Source organism: Oncorhynchus gorbuscha, linkage group LG22 (assembly GCF_021184085.1).
Source record: "Oncorhynchus gorbuscha isolate QuinsamMale2020 ecotype Even-year linkage group LG22, OgorEven_v1.0, whole genome shotgun sequence".
Taxonomy (NCBI): Eukaryota; Metazoa; Chordata; class Actinopteri; order Salmoniformes; family Salmonidae; genus Oncorhynchus; species Oncorhynchus gorbuscha.
The window spans coordinates 50,529,010-50,547,320 of record NC_060194.1 but is presented as its reverse complement, the minus strand read 5'-3'; the positions used below and the strand labels follow the sequence as shown (position 1 = coordinate 50,547,320).

General features: G+C 49.3%; 1 protein-coding gene across 5 annotated transcripts; it reads left to right on the top strand.

The window, feature by feature from the left end:
• Nucleotides 1–12,706: 12,706 nt before the first annotated feature.
• On the top strand, nt 12,707–18,305 carry LOC124009259 (transmembrane protein 14C-like). 5 transcript variants are annotated; one of them, XM_046320868.1, is made up of 6 exons: nt 12,707–12,891; nt 13,520–13,622; nt 14,579–14,673; nt 14,815–14,916; nt 15,038–15,125; nt 18,118–18,305. In XM_046320868.1, the coding sequence occupies exons 3-6, from the start codon at nt 14,598–14,600 to the stop codon at nt 18,173–18,175; spliced, it is 324 nt and encodes a 107-aa protein (XP_046176824.1). In that variant the 5' UTR covers nt 12,707–12,891; nt 13,520–13,622; nt 14,579–14,597; the 3' UTR covers nt 18,176–18,305. The 5 variants fall into 5 exon arrangements, with proteins under 5 accessions (XP_046176824.1, XP_046176823.1, XP_046176827.1 ...); XM_046320867.1 differs by lacking the exon at nt 12,707–12,891 and adding an exon at nt 13,249–13,308; XM_046320871.1 differs by lacking the exon at nt 12,707–12,891 and having other exon boundaries at nt 13,405–13,622; nt 14,860–14,916.
• Nucleotides 18,306–18,311: the final 6 nt, after the last annotated feature.

Sequence of the window (18,311 nt, the reverse complement as noted above, 5' to 3'; positions counted from 1 at the left end):
GTAAGGCTATTAAACAAGCTAAGCGTCAGTACAGAGACAAAGTGGAATCTCAATTCAATGGCTCAGACACAAGAGGCATGTGGCAGGGTCTACAGTCAATCACGGACTACAAGATGAAATCCAGCCCAGTCACGGACCAGGATGTCTTGCTCCCAGGCAGACTAAGTAACTTTTTTGCCCGCTTTGAGGACAATACAGTGCCACTGACACGGCCTGCAACGGAAACATGCGGTCTCTCCTTCACTGCAGCCGAGGTGAGTAAGACATTTAAACGTGTTAACCCTCGCAAGGCTGCAGGCCCAGAAGGCATCCCCAGCCGCGCCCTCAGAGCATGCGCAGACCAGCTGGCCGGTGTGTTTACGGACATATTCAATCAATCCCTATACCAGTCTGCTGTTCCCACATGCTTCAAGAGGGCCACCATTGTTCCTGTTCCCAAGAAAGCTAAGGTAACTGAGCTAAACGACTACCGCCCCCGTAGCACTCACTTCCGTCATCATGAAGTGCTTTGAGAGACTAGTCAAGGACCATATCACCTCCACCCTACCTGACACCCTAGACCCACTCCAATTTGCTTACCGCCCAAATAGGTCCACAGACGATGCAATCTCAACCACACTGCACACTGCCCTAACCCACCTGGACAAGAGGAATACCTATGTGAGAATGCTGTTCATCGACTACAGCTCGGCATTCAACACCATAGTACCCTCCAAGCTCGTCATCAAGCTCGAGACCCTGGGTCTCGACCCCGCCCTGTGCAACTGGGTACTGGACTTCCTGACGGGCTGCCCCAGGTGGTGAGGGTAGGCAACAACATCTCCTCCCCGCTGATCCTCAACACGGGGCCCCACAAGGGTGCGTTCTGAGCCCCTCTCCTGTACTCCCTGTTCACCCACGACTGCGTGGCCACGCACGCTCCAACTCAATCATCAAGTTTGCGGACGACACAACAGTGGTAGGCTTGATTACCAACAACGACGAGACGGCCTACAGGGAGGAGGTGAGGGCCCTCTGAGTGTGGTGTCAGGAAAATAACCTCACACTCAACGTCAACAAAACTAAGGAGATTATTGTGGACTTCAGGAAACAGCAGAGGGAACACCCCCCTATCCACATCGATGGAACAGTAGTGGAGAGGGTAGCTAGTTTTAAGTTCCTCGGCATACACATCACAGACAAACTGAATTGGTCCACTCACACTGACAGCGTCGTGAAGAAGGCGCAGCAGCGCCTATTCAACCTCAGGAGGCTGAAGAAATTCGGCTTGTCACCAAAAGCACTCACAAACTTCTACAGATGCACAATCGAGAGCATCCTGGCGGGCTGTATCACCGCCTGGTACGGCAACTGCCCGCCCTCAACCGTAAGGCTCTCCAGAGGGTAGTGAGGACTGCACAACGCATCACCGGGGGCAAACTACCTGCCCTCCAGGACACCTACACCACCCGTTGTTACAGGAAGGCCATAAAGATCATCAAGGACATCAACCACCCGAACCACTGCCTGTTCACCCCGCTATCATCCAGAAGGCGAGGTCAGTACAGGTGCATCAAAGCTGGGACCGAGAGACTGAAAAACAGCTTCTATCTCAAGGCCATCAGACTGTTAAACAGCCACCACTAACACTGAGTGGCTGCTGCCAACACACTGTCATTGACACTGACCCAACTCCAGCCATTTTAATAATGGGAATTGATGGGAAATTATGTAAATATATCACTAGCCACTTTAAACAATGCTACCTTATATAATGTTACTTACCCTACATTATTCATCTCATATGCATATGTATATACTGTACTCTACATCATCGACTGCATCCTTATGTAACACATGTATCACTAGCCACTTTAACTATGCCACTTTGTTTACTTTTTCTACACACTCATCTCATATGTATATACTGTACTCGATACCATCTACTGTATGCTGCTCTGTACCATCACTCATTCATATATCCTTATGTACATGTTCCTTATCCCCTTACACTGTGTATAAGACAGTAGTTTTGGAATTGTTAGTTAGATTACTTGTTGGTTATCACTGCATTGTCGGAACTAGAAGCACAAGCATTTCGCTACACTCGCATTAACATCTGCTAACCATGTGTTAACCATTTGTATTCAGTCATGTTGCCAGACACCTTGCCCTGATTAAAAGCAGTGGTTCGCGCTTTCAGTTTCACGCGAATGCTGCCATCAATCCACGGTTTCTGGTTAGGGAATGTTTTTATCGTTGCTATGGGAACGACATCTTCGACGCACGTTCTAATGAACTCGCACACCGAATCAGCGTATTCGTCAATATTCCCATCTGACGCAATACGAAACATGTCCCAGTCCACGTGATGGAAGCAGTCTTGGAGTGTAGAGTCAGCTTGGTCTGACCAGCGTTGGACAGACCTCAGCGTGGGAGCCTCTTGTTTTAATTTCTGCCTGTAGGCAGGGATCAGCAAAATGGAGTCGTGGTCAGCTTTCCCGAAAGGGGGGCGGGGCAGGGCCTTATATGCGTCGCGGAAGTTGGAGTAACAATGATCCAAGGTTTTACCACCCCTGGTTGCGCAATCGATATGCTGATAAAATTTAGGGAGTCTTGTTTTCAGATTGGCTTTGTTAAAATCCCCAGCTACAATGAATGCAGCCTCCGGATAAATGTTTTCCAGTTTGCAAAGAGTTAAATAAAGTTTGTTCAGAGCCATCGATGTGTCTGCTTGGGGGGGATATATACGGCTGTGATTATAATCGAAGAGAATTCTCTTGGAAGATAATGCGGTCTACATTTGATTGTGAGGAATTCTAAATCAGGTGAACAGAAGGATCTGAGTTCCTGTATGTTTCCTTCATCACACCATGTCCCGTTAGTCATGAGGCATACGCCCCCGCCACTCTTCTTACCAGAGAGATGTTTGTTTCTGTCGGCGCGATGCGTGGAGAAACCCGTTGGCTGCACCGCCCGATAGCGTTTTCCCAGTAAGCCATGTCTCCGTAAAGCAAAGAACGTTGCAGTCTCTGATGTCCCTCTGGAATGCCACCCTTGCTCGGATTTCATCAACCTTGTTGTCGAGAGACTGGACATTGGCAAGAAGAATACTGGGAAGTGGTGCGCGATGTGCCCTTTTCGGAGTCTGACCAGAACACCGCCGCGTTTCCCTCTTTTTCGGAGTCGTTTCCTTGGGTCGCTGCATGCGATCCATTCCGTTGTCCTGTTTGTAAGGCAGAACACAGGATCCGCGTCGCGGAAAACATATTCTTGGTCGTACTGATGGTGAGTTGACGCTGATCTTATATTCAGTAGTTCTTCTCGACTGTATGTAATGAAACCTAAGATGACCTGGGGTACTAATGTAAGAAATAACACGTAAAAAAACAAAAAACTGCATAGTTTCCTAGGAACGCGAAGCGAGGCGGCCATCTCAGTCGGCGCCGGATGAGCCCTGCCGAGTCGTGTTTATGGGATAGTGAAGGCTGCTGAGTCATGTTTCTGGTATAGTGAAGGCTGCTGAAACGTGTTTCTGGGATAGTGAAGGCTGCTGAGTCGTGTTTCTGGTATAGTGAAGGCTGCTGAAACGTGTTTCTGGGATAGTGAAGGCTGCTGAAACGTGTTTCTGGGATAGTGAAGACTGGTGAGTCATGTTTCTGGGATAGTGAAGGCTGCTGAGTCGTGTTTCTGGGATAGTGAAGGCTGCTGAGTCGTGTTTCTGGGATAGTGAAGGCTGCTGAGTCATGTTTCTGGGATAGTGAAGGCTGCTGAAACGTGTTTCTGGGATAGTGAAGGCTGCTGAAACGTGTTTCTGGGATAGTGAAGGCTGCTGAAACGTGTTTCTGGGATAGTGAAGGCTGCTGAGTCGTGTTTCTGGGATAGTGAAGGCTGCTGAAACGTGTTTCTGGGATAGTGAAGACTGCTGAGTCATGTTTCTGGGATAGTGAAGGCCATACATCCACAGGCCATACATCCACAGGCCATACATCCACAGGCCATACATCCACAGGCGATACATCCACAGGCCATACATCCAAAGGCCATACATCCATAGACCATACATCCATAGGCCATACATCCACAGGCCATACATCCACAGGCCATACATCCACAGGCCATACATCCATAGACCATGCATCCATAGACCATGCATCCATAGACCATACATCCATAGACCATGGACCATACATCCACAAACCATACATCCACAGGCCATACATCCATAGACCATGCATCCATAGACCATACATCCATAGACCATGGACCATACATCCACAGACCATACATCCACAGGCCACACATCCATAGACCATACATCCATAGACCATGGACCATACATCCACAGACCATACATCCACAGGCCATACATCCACAGGCCATACATCCATAGACCATGCATCCATAGACCATACATCCATAGACCATGGACCATACATCCACAGACCATACATCCACAGACCATGCATCCATAGACCATACATCCATAGACCATACATCCATAGACCATACATCCATAGACCATACATCCATAGACCATACATCCATAGACCATACATCCATAGTCAAATGTGGATGTGATGAGAGCGAAATAGACATTCATAAGTTATGTGGATGCCCCCCATGTGTGCCCGGTTAAACATCTCATTGCCCCTCATCAGTACCCGGTTAAACATCTCATTGCCCCTCATCAGTACCCGGTTAAACATCTCATTGCCCCTCATCAGTACCCGGTTAAACATCTCATTGCCCCTCATCAGTACCCGGTTAAACATCTCATTGCCCCTCATCAGTATCTGGTTAAACATCTCATTGCCCCTCATCAGTACCTGGTTAGACATCTCATTGCCCCTCATCAGTACCTGGTTAGACATCTCATCTCTGTTCTGAGACCATACTGCTGGTGTCCTTTAGGAGGGGAGCTGTTCTGTGACCATACTGCTGGTGTCCTTTAGGAGGGGAGCTGTTCTGAGACCATACGGCTGGTGTCCTTTACAAAGGAGGGGAGCTGTTCTGAGACCATACTGCTGGTGTCCTTTAGGAGGGGAGCTGTTCTGAGACCATACGGCTGGTGTCCTTTACAAAGGAGGGGAGCTGTTCTGTGACCATACTGCTGGTGTACTTTACAAAGGAGGGGAGCTGTTCTGTGACCATACTGCTGGTGTCCTTTACAAAGGAGGGGAGCTAGTCTGAAACCATATGGCTGGTGTCCTTTAGGAGAGGAGCTGTTCTGAGACCATACTGCTGGTGTCCTTTAGGAGGGGAGCTGTTCTGAAACCATACGGCTGGTGTCCTTTACAAAGGAGGGGAGCTGTTCTGAGACCATACTGCTGGTGTCCTTTAGGAGGGGAGCTGTTCTGAGACCATACTGCTGGTGTCCTTTAGAAGGGGAGCTGTTCTGAGACCATACTGCTGGTGTCCTTTAGGAGGGGAGCTGTTCTGAGACCATACTGCTGGTGTCCTTTAGGAGGGGAGCTGTTCTGAGACCATACTGCTGGTGTCCTTTAGGAGGGGAGCTGTTCTGAGACCATACGGCTGGTGTCCTTTACAAAGGAGGGGAGCTGTTCTGAGACCATACTGCTGGTGTCCTTTAGGAGGGGAGCTGTTCTGAGACCATACTGCTGGTGTCCTTTAGGAGGGGAGCTGTTCTGAGACCATACTGCTGGTGTCCTTTAGGAGGGGAGCTGTTCTGAGACCATACTGCTGGTGTCCTTTACAAAGGAGGGGAGCTGTTCTGAGACCATACTGCTGGTGTCCTTTAGGAGGGGAGCTGTTCTGAGACCATACGGCTGGTGTCCTTTAAGAGTTACTGCACCAATGATAGAGGGGCCGTTACTGCATCAATGATAGAGGGGCCTGTTACTGCACCAATGATAGAGGGGCCTGTTACTGCATCAATGATAGAGGGGCGTTACTGCACCAATGATAGAGGGGCCGTTACTGCACCAATGATAGAGGGGCCGTTACTGCACCAATGATAGAGGGGCCGTTACTGCATCAATGATAGAGGGGCCGTTACTGCATCAATGATAGAGGGGCCGTTACTGCACCAATGATAGAGGGGCCGTTACTGCACCAATGATAGAGGGGCCGTTACTGCACCAATGATAGAGGGGCCGTTACTGCACCAATGATAGAGGGGCCGTTACTGCACCAATGATAGAGGGGCCGTTACTGCACCAATGATAGAGGGGCCGTTACTGCACCAATGATAGAGGGGCCGTTACTGCACCAATGATAGAGGGGCCGTTACTGCACCAATGATAGAGGGGCCGTTACTGCACCAATGATAGAGGGGCCTGTTACTGCATCAATGATAGAGGGGCCGTTACTGCACCAATGATAGAGGGGCCGTTACTGCACCAATGATAGAGGGGCCGTTACTGCACCAATGATAGAGGGGCCTGTTACTGCATCAATGATAGAGGGGCTGTTACTGCATCAATGCCAGCTACAATAGGGGCTGTTACTGCATCAATGCCCGCTACAATAGGGCCTGTTACTGCATCAATGCCCGCTACAATAGGGGCTGTTACTGCATCAATGCCCTCTACAATAGGGCCTGTTACTGCATCAATGCCCGCTACAATAGGGGCTGTTACTGCATCAATGCCCGCTACAATAGGGCCTGTTACTGCATCAATGCCCGCTACAATAGGGCCTGTTACTGCATCAATGCCCGCTACAATAGGGGCTGTTACTGCATCAATGCCCGCTACAATAGGGCCTGTTACTGCATCAATGCCCGCTACAATAGGGCCTGTTACTGCATCAATGCCCGCTACAATAGGGGCTGTTACTGCATCAATGCCCGCTACAATAGGGGCTGTTACTGCATCAATGCCCGCTACAATAGGGGCTGTTACTGCATCAATGCCCGCTACAATAGGGGCTGTTACTGCATCAATGCCCGCTACAATAGGGGCTGTTACTGCATCAATGCCCGCTACAATAGGGGCTGTTACTGCATCAATGCCCACTACAATAGGGCCTGTTACTGCATCAATGCCCTCTACAATAGGGCCTGTTACTGCATCAATGCCCGCTACAATAGGGGCTGTTACTGCATCAATGCCCTACAATAGGGCCTGTTACTGCATCAATGCCCGCTACAATAGGGCCTGTTACTGCATCAATGCCCGCTACAATAGGGCCTGTTACTGCATCAATGCCCGCTACAATAGGGCCTGTTACTGCATCAATGCCCGCTACAATAGGGGCTGTTACTGCATCAATGCCCGCTACAATAGGGGCTGTTACTGCATCAATGCCCACTACAATAGGGCCTGTTACTGCATCAATGCCCTCTACAATAGGGCCTGTTACTGCATCAATGCCCGCTACAATAGGGGCTGTTACTGCATCAATGCCCTCTACAATAGGGCCTGTTACTGCATCAATGCCCGCTACAATAGGGCCTGTTACTGCATCAATGCCCACTACAATAGGGGCTGTTACTGCATCAATGCCCGCTACAATAGGGGCTGTTACTGCATCAATGCCCTCTACAATAGGGCCTGTTACTGCATCAATGCCAGCTACAATAGGGGCTGTTACTGCATCAATGCCCTCTACAATAGGGCCTGTTACTGCATCAATGCCCTCTACAATAGGGCCTGTTACTGCATCAATGCCCTCTACAATAGGGCCTGTTACTGCATCAATGCCCACTACAATAGGGGCTGTTACTGCATCAATGCCCTCTACAATAGGGGCTGTTACTGCATCAATGCCCGCTACAATAGGGGCTGTTACTGCATCAATGCCCGCTACAATAGGGACTGTTACTGCATCAATGCCCGCTACAATAGGGGCTGTTACTGCATCAATGCCCTCTACAATAGGGCCTGTTACTGCATCAATGCCCACTACAATAGGGCCTGTTACTGCATCAATGCCCGCTACAATAGGGCCTGTTACTGCATCAATGCCCGCTACAATAGGGACTGTTACTGCATCAATGCCCGCTACAATAGGGGCTGTTACTGCATCAATGCCCGCTACAATAGGGCCTGTTACTGCATCAATGCCCTCTACAATAGGGGCTGTTACTGCATCAATGCCCGCTACAATAGGGCCTGTTACTGCATCAATGCCCTCTACAATAGGGCCTGTTACTGCATCAATGCCCTCTACAATAGGGCCTGTTACTGCATCAATGCCCTCTACAATAGGGCCTGTTACTGCATCAATGCCCTCTACAATAGGGCCTGTTACTGCATCAATGCCCTCTACAATAGGGGCTGTTACTGCATCAATGCCCGCTACAATAGGGCCTGTTACTGCATCAATGCCCGCTACAATAGGGCCTGTTACTGCATCAATGCCCGCTACAATAGGGGCTGTTACTGCATCAATGCCCTCTACAATAGGGGCTGTTACTGCATCAATGCCCGCTACAATAGGGCCTGTTACTGCATCAATGCCCTCTACAATAGGGGCTGTTACTGCATCAATGCCCGCTACAATAGGGGCTGTTACTGCATCAATGCCCGCTACAATAGGGCCTGTTACTGCATCAATGCCCTCTACAATAGGGCCTGTTACTGCATCAATGCCCTCTACAATAGGGCCTGTTACTGCATCAATGCCCTCTACAATAGGGGCTGTTACTGCATCAATGCCCTCTACAATAGGGCCTGTTACTGCATCAATGCCCGCTACAATAGGGACTGTTACTGCATCAATGCCCTCTACAATAGGGCCTGTTACTGCATCAATGCCCTCTACAATAGGGCCTGTTACTGCATCAATGCCCGCTACAATAGGGCCTGTTACTGCATCAATGCCCTCTACAATAGGGGCTGTTACTGCATCAATGCCCGCTACAATAGGGCCTGTTACTGCATCAATGCCCTCTACAATAGGGGCTGTTACTGCATCAATGCCCTCTACAATAGGGCCTGTTACTGCATCAATGCCTCTACAATAGGGCCTGTTACTGCATCAATGCCCTACAATAGGGCCTGTTACTGCATCAATGCCCTCTACAATAGGGCCTGTTACTGCATCAATGCCCTCTACAATAGGGCCTGTTACTGCATCAATGCCCTCTACAATAGGGCCTGTTACTGCATCAATGCCCTCTACAATAGGGGCTGTTACTGCATCAATGCCCTCTACAATAGGGGCTGTTACTGCATCAATGCCCTCTACAATAGGGCCTGTTACTGCATCAATGCCCGCTACAATAGGGCCTGTTACTGCATCAATGCCCACTACAATAGGGGCTGTTACTGCATCAATGCCCTCTACAATAGGGGCTGTTACTGCATCAATGCCCGCTACAATAGGGGCTGTTACTGCATCAATGCCCGCTACAATAGGGGCTGTTACTGCATCAATGCCCTCTACAATAGGGGCTGTTACTGCATCAATGCCCTCTACAATAGGGGCTGTTACTGCATCAATGCCCTCTACAATAGGGCCTGTTACTGCATCAATGCCCGCTACAATAGGGGCTGTTACTGCATCAATGCCCGCTACAATAGGGCCTGTTACTGCATCAATGCCCTCTACAATAGGGGCTGTTACTGCATCAATGCCCTCTACAATAGGGGCTGTTACTGCATCAATGCCAGCTACAATAGGGGCTGTTACTGCATCAATGCCCTCTACAATAGGGCCTGTTACTGCATCAATGCCCTCTACAATAGGGCCTGTTACTGCATCAATGCCCTCTACAATAGGGGCTGTTACTGCATCAATGCCCCCTACAATAGGGCCTGTTACTGCATCAATGCCCGCTACAATAGGGCCTGTTACTGCATCAATGCCCTCTACAATAGGGCCTGTTACTGCATCAATGCCCTCTACAATAGGGGCTGTTACTGCATCAATGCCCTCTACAATAGGGGCTGTTACTGCATCAATGCCCGCTACAATAGGGGCTGTTACTGCATCAATGCCCACTACAATAGGGGCTGTTACTGCATCAATGCCCTCTACAATAGGGGCTGTTACTGCATCAATGCCCTCTACAATAGGGGCTGTTACTGCATCAATGCCCTCTACAATAGGGGCTGTTACTGCATCAATGCCCTCTACAATAGGGGCTGTTACTGCATCAATGCCCTCTACAATAGGGCCTGTTACTGCATCAATGCCCGCTACAATAGGGCCTGTTACTGCATCAATGCCCTCTACAATAGGGGCTGTTACTGCATCAATGCCCTCTACAATAGGGCCTGTTACTGCATCAATGCCCGCTACAATAGGGCCTGTTACTGCATCAATGCCCTCTACAATAGGGGCTGTTACTGCATCAATGCCTGCTACAATAGGGGCTGTTACTGCATCAATGCCCTCTACAATAGGGCCTGTTACTGCATCAATGCCTGCTACAATAGGGCCTGTTACTGCATCAATGCCCTCTACAATAGGGCCTGTTACTGCATCAATGCCCTCTACAATAGGGCCTGTTACTGCATCAATGCCCGCTACAATAGGGCCTGTTACTGCATCAATGCCCTCTACAATAGGGGCTGTTACTGCATCAATGCCCACTACAATAGGGCCTGTTACTGCATCAATGCCCGCTACAATAGGGCCTGTTACTGCATCAATGCCCTCTACAATAGGGGCTGTTACTGCATCAATGCCCTCTACAATAGGGGCTGTTACTGCATCAATGCCCTCTACAATAGGGGCTGTTACTGCATCAATGCCCTCTACAATAGGGGCTGTTACTGCATCAATGCCCTCTACAATAGGGGCTGTTACTGCATCAATGCCCTCTACAATAGGGGCTGTTACTGCATCAATGCCCTCTACAATAGGGGCTGTTACTGCATCAATGCCCTCTACAATAGGGCCTGTTACTGCATCAATGCCCGCTACAATAGGGCCTGTTACTGCATCAATGCCCGCTACAATAGGGACTGTTACTGCATCAATGCCCTCTACAATAGGGCCTGTTACTGCATCAATGCCCGCTACAATAGGGCCTGTTACTGCATCAATGCCCTCTACAATAGGGGCTGTTACTGCATCAATGCCCGCTACAATAGGGCCTGTTACTGCATCAATGCCCGCTACAATAGGGCCTGTTACTGCATCAATGCCCTCTACAATAGGGGCTGTTACTGCATCAATGCCCTCTACAATAGGGCCTGTTACTGCATCAATGCCCTCTACAATAGGGCCTGTTACTGCATCAATGCCCTCTACAATAGGGCCTGTTACTGCATCAATGCCCTCTACAATAGGGCCTGTTACTGCATCAATGCCCTCTACAATAGGGCCTGTTACTGCATCAATGCCCTCTACAATAGGGCCTGTTACTGCATCAATGCCCTCTACAATAGGGGCTGTTACTGCATCAATGCCCTCTACAATAGGGGCTGTTACTGCATCAATGCCCTCTACAATAGGGCCTGTTACTGCATCAATGCCCGCTACAATAGGGCCTGTTACTGCATCAATGCCCACTACAATAGGGGCTGTTACTGCATCAATGCCCTCTACAATAGGGGCTGTTACTGCATCAATGCCCGCTACAATAGGGGCTGTTACTGCATCAATGCCCACTACAATAGGGGCTGTTACTGCATCAATGCCCTCTACAATAGGGGCTGTTACTGCATCAATGCCCTCTACAATAGGGGCTGTTACTGCATCAATGCCCTCTACAATAGGGCCTGTTACTGCATCAATGCCCGCTACAATAGGGGCTGTTACTGCATCAATGCCCGCTACAATAGGGCCTGTTACTGCATCAATGCCCTCTACAATAGGGGCTGTTACTGCATCAATGCCCTCTACAATAGGGGCTGTTACTGCATCAATGCCAGCTACAATAGGGGCTGTTACTGCATCAATGCCCTCTACAATAGGGCCTGTTACTGCATCAATGCCCTCTACAATAGGGCCTGTTACTGCATCAATGCCCTCTACAATAGGGGCTGTTACTGCATCAATGCCCCCTACAATAGGGCCTGTTACTGCATCAATGCCCGCTACAATAGGGCCTGTTACTGCATCAATGCCCTCTACAATAGGGCCTGTTACTGCATCAATGCCCTCTACAATAGGGGCTGTTACTGCATCAATGCCCTCTACAATAGGGGCTGTTACTGCATCAATGCCCGCTACAATAGGGGCTGTTACTGCATCAATGCCCACTACAATAGGGGCTGTTACTGCATCAATGCCCTCTACAATAGGGGCTGTTACTGCATCAATGCCCTCTACAATAGGGGCTGTTACTGCATCAATGCCCTCTACAATAGGGCCTGTTACTGCATCAATGCCCGCTACAATAGGGGCTGTTACTGCATCAATGCCCGCTACAATAGGGCCTGTTACTGCATCAATGCCCTCTACAATAGGGGCTGTTACTGCATCAATGCCAGCTACAATAGGGGCTGTTACTGCATCAATGCCCTCTACAATAGGGGCTGTTACTGCATCAATGCCCTCTACAATAGGGCCTGTTACTGCATCAATGCCCGCTACAATAGGGCCTGTTACTGCATCAATGCCCTCTACAATAGGGGCTGTTACTGCATCAATGCCCTCTACAATAGGGCCTGTTACTGCACCATGGATTCTGGGACCGAGTGATCGGTCTCCTCTGCCTCTGAAAGTCGTTTCTTCTTACCCCATCCGGTACATCTCATCGGTACGCGTGACCGCGGCCACCCCCGCGCTTCGTTCGGCCCAGTCTCTCGTTGGATAAAACTAATGGCCCTGGAAACGGATGAGACGCTGGTTGTTGAGCGTTGGTCAGACCGGGGTGGATAGAAGGAAGCGGCCTCCCTCCTGCGTCGGTCATGGAGAGGAGGAGCAGGACATCTTGTCAGGGTTTCTCCAGAAGTAGACTTTGTCCGCGGCCTTGTCTTTTTTGTCTTGGTTGAATTTCTTGATTTTAAGCTCCTTTATTTCTGTAGACAACTTGTCCTGGAGCGCTTGGTTAGTTTTCATCAGTTCATTGAATATGCCATCATCATTAACAGCTCCTTGTAAGAGCTGTGCGTTTCTCTTCAATCGTGTTATCCATTTCAATAAAATCCTTTCTCAACTGGTCAGCAATTAATGTAACTAAAATCAGTAGAGCATTTGTTCAGCGCTCCCAGTAATCATCTGCGCTTTGTCTCAATGATGGTCATTTAGTCCCGGTGGAATAATGCCTTGACGCACATAATCATTAAGAGTGACTCTATTTTGTTGCGTTCTCGTTTGGCGCTACTTATATCAGTAAACTTATAACTTAAGCAGTACGAAACTTCTACTCGATCAAATAAACCGCACGTTGCAAATAAACCACACATTGTTTTTGTTAACCAAATTCGACACTCATTGACGTCCATACAAAAAACTCCTCGCTTGGTGAGATTAAAATACACCACCTGTTTTGGGCACTTGCTTATATAACCCTTTCGCTTCTCCTCTTCCTCTATGGGAAAGTTAAGTATGTGAAAAGCACGAGAAGTGAACTTGTTTAGATTTTTTTTTATGTATCTGTTGATCAGAAGAAATGTGTGTTGGATCTCACGCAAACTGATGGATAGGATGTTGTGTGCTTTGATTTACGATGCAGCGCACCTGTCAAATGAGTCATTTCTGCAGTAGCGGAAGAATTCAACGTTGCTCTACTGAAGAACGTGTATGGAGTGGTCGACGCACGAGGAATGAATCGCATGGTAAATGACAAGAAGAGTTCTCGTCGTTTTTTGTGTTTTGAGAAGTTTCCTCACTATCCGAGTGCAGATAGGATACGTCAACTACCCTGTCAGCGCGTTTATTCCCAGACCTTTTGCAATGTAGGCTACCAGCTGTACAATGTGTGGAGCATTTATCTAGTGTATGCAGACCGGAGAAGCCGAGATGTGGGGAAGATCATTATGAAGGAGATTGTTTGGCAGAAGAGAATTTAACAAGGAGGAAAATGTTATGACTGTGGTGGAGATCATGAAACGAAATCAGATAAATGTACCAGGTGGATGAAAGAGACCGAGGTTGCCAAAATCTGGGCTGTTAAGAAACTCCTGTGCGGAGGCTGTTTATCGGGTAGAAAGAACGAGTAGCTCTAGAGGTTTCATGCTAGAGGCTAAGCATACACCGCAACCCGCGGAGAGTTCCTATCACCAGCCGGACACAGACATTCTTCATGTGAAGAAGGAGGACTCTGTTACTTTTATAGCAGTGGTGATAAACGGACACTGCTCAATTGGGGGAAGTGAAGTATAGGAATGTTGACATAAATTACAAGACTTTAACATCCTAGTTCTGTCTGGTGCGGTCCTACCTTCGCAGGCCCCTGAGCCATAACGGGGAGTTGTAGAGTTTTTTGAATGACTGAAGGAGTGGGATGTTTATTACGTTTTTTTTAAATAATACGTGTGGATACATGTTTTTTTTTCCTTTCTCCGTAATGGAGCAGTTAGTGGCGGAAATACAACAATAGTTGTGGTATGCCATAACGTTTCAGAGAAGAAGAAGAAGAATCTCAAAGTTTTGGCACTTTTATTTTGAAATCCATAATACTTCCGGGACTGGAACAGCGAAATTCGACTTGTGGCACTGAAATGCTATATTGTAGTCGAATTGTCTCAGATTAAGATTTATCGCGAGTTTTGACAATACTTTTCCTTATTAGTTTTAGACAAGACGTGACAATGTCTCAAGATTGGATTGGTTATAGCTATGCTGCATTGGTATTGGCAGGAGGAATCATGGGTTATGTAAAAGCAGGTAAGGATGATTACACACTTCCCAAATGTTTGTTGACTTTACCAAGTATTTATTTTAAAGTCAGCTGTCAAGAAATATTGATATAATTTTGCATGTAAGTAGTTATTCTTCAATATGCTCTGTGATTGGTTCCTGTACCAGGAAGTGTAACTTCACTGGTTGCGGGACTTTTCTTTGGGTTCCTAGCTGGACTTGGTGCCTACCTGATGTCTCAGAATCCTAAAGATGTCAGGCTTTCTCTCGGTGAGTGAGCCAAACTTTGGCTTGTTATCAATAACATTACCTTACGCGTAGGCTAGTTGATGTTAGTGAGTGTTTTGAACAGCTACACTACAGTAACACGTCTTCTCGTTGTGTAAATTAGGTACCTCAGGAACACTGGCCATTGTCATGGGAATGAGGTTTCTAAATTCCTGGAAGTTCATGCCAGCTGGTCTGATGACAATAGCAAGGTACTGTGGATGGGACATCATGTCTCATTTTAAGGCTTCTGTTACTAAACCTTGGAATAGCTAAATCTTCTTCTTTTTTTAGAATCTGAGAGGGAAATACTTAAACACTCGTCTCTAACATGTAGGCTCAGCCTTCCCAAACAGTCCCATTCTCAGTCAGAATGTTGAACAAATTTACCTTCAACTTACTTCCATTCCACCAGGACCTGTTGTCCTGGTGGAATGGGACACTATGACAGGTAGAGGGACTGGGAACACCCCCACCATGGTAGACAGGTAGAGGGACTGGTAACACCCCCACCATGGTAGACAGGTAGAGGGACTGGTAACACCCCCACCATGACAGACAGGTAGAGGGACTGGTAACATCCCCACCATGGTAGACTGGTAGAGGGACTGGTAACACCCCCACCATGGTAGACAGGTAGAGGGATTGGGGACACCCCCACCATGACAGACAGGTAGAGGGACTGGTAACACCCTCACCATGGTAGACAGGTAGAGGGATTGGGGACACCCCCACCATGACAGACAGGTAGAGGGACTGGTAACACCCCCACCATGACAGACAGGTAGAGGGACTGGTAACACCCCCACCATGGTAGACTGGTAGAGGGACTGGTAACACCCCCACCATGGTAGACAGGTAGAGGGATTGGGGACACCCCCACCATGACAGACAGGTAGAGGGACTGGTAACACCCTCACCATGGTAGACAGGTAGAGGGATTGGGGACACCCCCACCATGACAGACAGGTAGAGGGAATGGTAACACCCCCACCATGGTAGGTAGAGGGACTGGTATCACCCCCACCATGGTAGAGGGAATGGTAACACCCCCACCATGGTAGACAGGTAGAGGGATTGGGGACACCCCCACCATGACAGACAGGTAGAGGGACTGGTAACACCCTCACCATGGTAGACAGGTAGAGGGATTGGGGACACCCCCACCATGGTAGACAGGTAGAGGGACTGGTAACACCCCCACCATGGTAGACGGGTAGAGGGACTGGTAACACCCCCACCATGGTAGACGGGTAGAGGGACTGGTAACACCCCCACCATGGTAGACGGGTAGAGGGACTGGTAACACCCCCACCATGGTAGACGGGTAGAGGGACTGGTAACACTCCCACCATGGTAGACAGGTAGAGGGACTGGTAACACCCCCACCATGGTAGACAGGTAGAGGGACTGGTAACACCCCCACCATGGCAGACAGGTAGAGGGACTGGTAACACCCTCACCATGGTAGACAGGTAGAGGGACTGGTAACACCCCCACCATGGCAGACAGGTAGAGGGACTGGTAACACCCCCACCATGGCAGACAGGTAGAGGGACTGGTAACACCCCCACCATGGCAGACAGGTAGAGGGACTGGTAACACCCTCACCATGGTAGACAGGTAGAGGGACTGGTAACACCCTCACCATGGTAGACAGGTAGAGGGACTGGTATCACCCCCACCATGACAGACGGGTAGAGGGAATGGTAACACCCCCACCATGGTAGAGGGAATGGTAACACCCCCACCATGGTAGACAGGTAGAGGGACTGGTAACACCCCCACCATGGCAGACAGGTAGAGGGACTTGTAACACCCCCACCATGGTAGAGGGAATGGTAACACCCCCACCATGGCAGACAGGTAGAGGGACTGGTAACACCCCCACCATGGCAGACAGGTAGAGGGACTGGTAACACCCCCACCATGGTAGAGGGAATGGTAACACCCCCACCATGGTAGACAGGTAGAGGGACTGGTAACACCCCCACCATGGTAGACAGGTAGAGGGAATGGTATCACCCCCACCATGGCAGACAGGTAGAGGGACTGGTAACACCCCCACCATGGTAGACAGGTAGAGGGACTGGTATCACCCCCACCATGACAGACAGGTAGAGGGACTGGTAACACCCCCACCATGACAGACAGGTAGAGGGACTGGTAACACCCCCACCATGGTAGACAGGTAGAGGGACTGGTAACACCCCCACCATGGTAGACAGGTAGAGGGACTGGTATCACCCCCACCATGACAGACAGGTAGAGGGACTGGTAACACCCCCACCATGGTAGACAGGTAGAGGGAATGGTAACACCCCCACCATGGTAGACAGGTAGAGGGAATGGTAACACCCCCACCATGGCAGACGGGTAGAGGGAATGGTAACACCCCCACCATGGTAGACAGGTAGAGGGAATGGTATCACCCCCACCATGGTAGACAGGTAGAGGGAATGGTAACACCCCCACCATGGTAGACAGGTAGAGGGACTGGTAACACCCCCACCATGGTAGACAGGTAGAGGGAATGGTAACACCCCCACCATGGTAGACAGGTAGAGGGAATGGTATCACCCCCACCATGGTAGACAGGTAGAGGGAATGGTAACACCCCCACCATGGTAGACAGGTAGAGGGACTGGTAACACCCCCACCATGACAGACAGGTAGAGGGACTGGTATCACCCCCACCATGGCAGAGGGACTGGTATCACCCCCACCATGGTAGACAGGTAGAGGGACTGGTATCACCCCCACCATGGCAGACAGGTAGAGGGAATGGTAACACCCCCACCATGGCAGACAGGTAGAGGGACTGGTATCACCCCCACCATGGCAGAGGGACTGGTATCACCCCCACCATGGTAGACAGGTAGAGGGACTGGTATCACCCCCACCATGGTAGACAGGTAGAGGGACTGGTAACACCCCCACCATGGTAGACAGGTAGAGGGACTGGTATCACCCCCACCATGGTAGACAGGTAGAGGGACTGGTATCACCCCCACCATGGTAGACAGGTAGAGGGACTGGTAACACCCCCACCATGACAGACAGGTAGAGGGACTGGTAACACCCCCACCATGGCAGAGGGACTGGTATCACCCCCACCATGGTAGACATTTCAATGTTTGTAAATGAGCTGACTGTTCTTCCACTAATCCCAGAACAAAATGTTCCCCTCTTTTTTTCTTCTAGTTTCCTGATGCTGGGGAAGACTGCAGTGGGGGTGGTCAAGAGACCACATGATTCATAAATGTGAATAATATAGGAATGTCAGTTTTTCTATCTGATGACATCTAGTGGCCCTTTCTGGGTACTTTAGATAATATATAATAATATATGCCATTTAGCAGACGCTTTTATCCAAAGCGACTTACAGTCGTGTGTGC

Coding starts and splice junctions, on each gene's coding strand:
- LOC124009259 (XM_046320868.1), top strand. CDS start 14,598: ATGTCTCAAGATTGGATTGGTTATAGCTATGCTGCATTGGTATTGGCA. Junction 14,674..14,814: donor CATGGGTTATGTAAAAGCAG/GTAAGGATGATT, acceptor TTCCTGTACCAG/GAAGTGTAACTTCACTGGTT. Junction 15,126..18,117: donor GGTCTGATGACAATAGCAAG/GTACTGTGGATG, acceptor TTTTTCTTCTAG/TTTCCTGATGCTGGGGAAGA.